General features: G+C 52.7%; 1 protein-coding gene across 1 annotated transcript in view; it reads right to left on the bottom strand.

The window, feature by feature from the left end:
* Window positions 1-605: 605 nt before the first annotated feature.
* The window catches only part of ube2m (ubiquitin conjugating enzyme E2 M), a 12,309-nt gene continuing 10,574 nt past the window's right edge, over window positions 606-2,340 (bottom strand). The window contains exon 6 of the mRNA XM_070847290.1: window positions 606-1,708. Within this exon, the coding sequence (XP_070703391.1) occupies window positions 1,568-1,708 (141 nt within the window). The 3' untranslated portion in view covers window positions 606-1,567. The remainder of the gene's footprint in view (window positions 1,709-2,340) is intronic.

Here is a 2,340-nt window from a genome sequence, read left to right as displayed (position 1 = left end):
TTAGCAGTAAAAGTACTCTGTTAGCAGTTAAAGGTACTCTGTTAGCGGTAAAGGTACTCTGTTAGCAGTAAAAGTACTCTGAATACCAGAATTACCCTTTAAAACACATTAAAATAATCAAATCAGAGAAAAAAACAGCAAGAAGCTGTGAAAGGAAAAACGACTCGTACCGTCATCAGGATAGTTTATCTCCAGTGATCAATGGCTGACTGGTAGATTAAAGGTTCAGCTGTCGGCTAAATGGCCCAGATTTCCTCTGGGGTTTGGTTACTTGAGTAGACGGTTATTGTTGGAAACGCTCATTTATGACGTCTTCTAGTGACGGTGTGACGTCTGCCGGCTGTTTGGTGTTGAACGGACGTCACCACAGTTAGAATCATTCAAGTTCATATTTTATTTAACATAAATCATATTGCAGTCAATGTGAACAGCTGGGGGTTCAATATACACAATAGAATCCAAACATTTAAGCCCCGCCCTCTGTGGCCCCGCCCACCCGCCCCACCCAAACAAAACCAGAAGCCCCGCCCTCCCCATAAACCCCGCCCGCTTCCACTCCTTTAAACAAACACACTGCCCCCCCCCCCCAACGGCCCCGCCCACCAGACGCTCCGCCCCCTGACACTTAGACTGTGTGTGTGTGTGTGTGTGTGTGTGTGTGTGTGTGTGTGTGTGTGTAGCAGCAAACTCCAAACTTGTGAAACAAACTAAACCATCAGCGTGTCTTTAGCTCTGCAGCCTCCTCACCTGTGACGTCACCTGTGACACGTTTGCCCCACAGGCCCCTCCCCCCGCGGTGGAGTCCCTGCTAGCTAAAGAACGCAGCGGTGATTTGTGGTTTTTACGCGTTTCCTGACGGACAACGGCCAGCTGTGGTGATTTCCTGGTTGCCAGGCAACAATTGCTGTGGCCGCCGTCAGGTTGCCAGGCAACCAGCCAGATGGCCGCAGAGGCCCCGGGTGACCCGTTTGTCGAGAGCGCCGTTTATGAGTTTGCAGTTTGCTGCCACTTTAATGATCAAACAAACGGCGGCGAGGGGGGGGCGTGTCCTGCTGACCACCTGTCGGACGCAGGGGTCTTCGCCACACAAACTAAAAAGAAAATCATGTGAGTATCATCATCATCATCATCATCATCATCAGCGTCGTGGCGTTCTCCGAACATCAACGACTCGTCTGACCAACATTCACTGCCCCCCCCATCATCACCCCCCTCTTTTCGAGTCCAGTTCCAGGTGTGCTGTGTGTCGGCGTCCCCCGGTGGCGTGTAAACTGTTGAATGCTGCGTCTTGGAAGTAAAACAGAGAAATATAGGGGGGGGGGGAGGGGGAGGAGGAGGGGAGGATGAAGGGGGGGGGGGGGGGGGGGGGTGTTCGTCGTCTTCGTCGTTCATTTTAAAACAGAAAAGCGTATCCTGGCGTGCTGCTTCCTGTCGCCGCAGCTCCTGCTTCTGCTGTCGAGCAGGACTGAGGAGGAAGAGGAGGAGGAGGAGGAGGAAGGGTAAGGCAGAGGGAGGGAGGAGTGCAGAGGGAGGGGTGGGGGAGTCTGGAGGATCATGGGACGCCGAGTTATTTAAGACACCTCTCGAAGTAGGTGGCGCCCACGTATCCGCCCCTCAGGGAGCGATGGACGTTCTGCTCGAACAGCCGTCGGTTCGTCTGGAGGACTTCTGCTGCCTCCTTGTTCAACGGGTCCTCAGGGTTCGGCTCCTGGAGGGGGGAGGAGGGGGGAGGAGGGGGAGGAGGGGGAGGAAAGTCACATTAACACAGTGATGTTGGAGACTGTCGCGGTGCAGGTCTGCCCGCAGGGAGCAGCCACGGTTAATGTCAGCTGGTGGGGAGCAAGAACAACAGGGGTCACCTGAGGAGGGTCATGTGACACCTGGAGGAAGAGAAAGTAAGTGGGACAACTGCTGCCACGATGAAGAACATGTTGATGTCTGGAAAGGATCCCTGCAGAGAGAGACCGGCTCTCTGCACACACACCAGACTACATTCACTAAAACAGGGATTTTAGAGCTGCTGCTCTGCTGCTGCCTCCATCAGGTGGTCTGTGTGTTTGTGTTACTGAGTGACTTTAAAGGCTCAGTTCAGATCCAACATAATATCTGTGTAACTCACAACATCACACACACACTGACTGATGGAGCAGCAGCTCTAAAATCCCTGTTTTAGTGAATGTAGTCTGGTGTGTGTGCTGTTTGTGGTTAAACCAAAAGGATCTTCCAGGTCTCTCTCTGTAGGGATCCTTTCCATGATGCTGTCACACACTTAGAATAACACTCTGAGCCTGTCAGTGGATCAAACAAGCTCTGCTGAGGTGATCTACAGACACCAGGACC

Source organism: Pempheris klunzingeri, chromosome 17 (genome assembly GCF_042242105.1).
Source record: "Pempheris klunzingeri isolate RE-2024b chromosome 17, fPemKlu1.hap1, whole genome shotgun sequence".
Taxonomy (NCBI): domain Eukaryota; kingdom Metazoa; phylum Chordata; class Actinopteri; order Acropomatiformes; family Pempheridae; genus Pempheris; species Pempheris klunzingeri.
The sequence above is the reverse complement of the archived record's forward strand: the minus strand, read 5'-3'. Positions and strand labels throughout refer to the sequence as shown.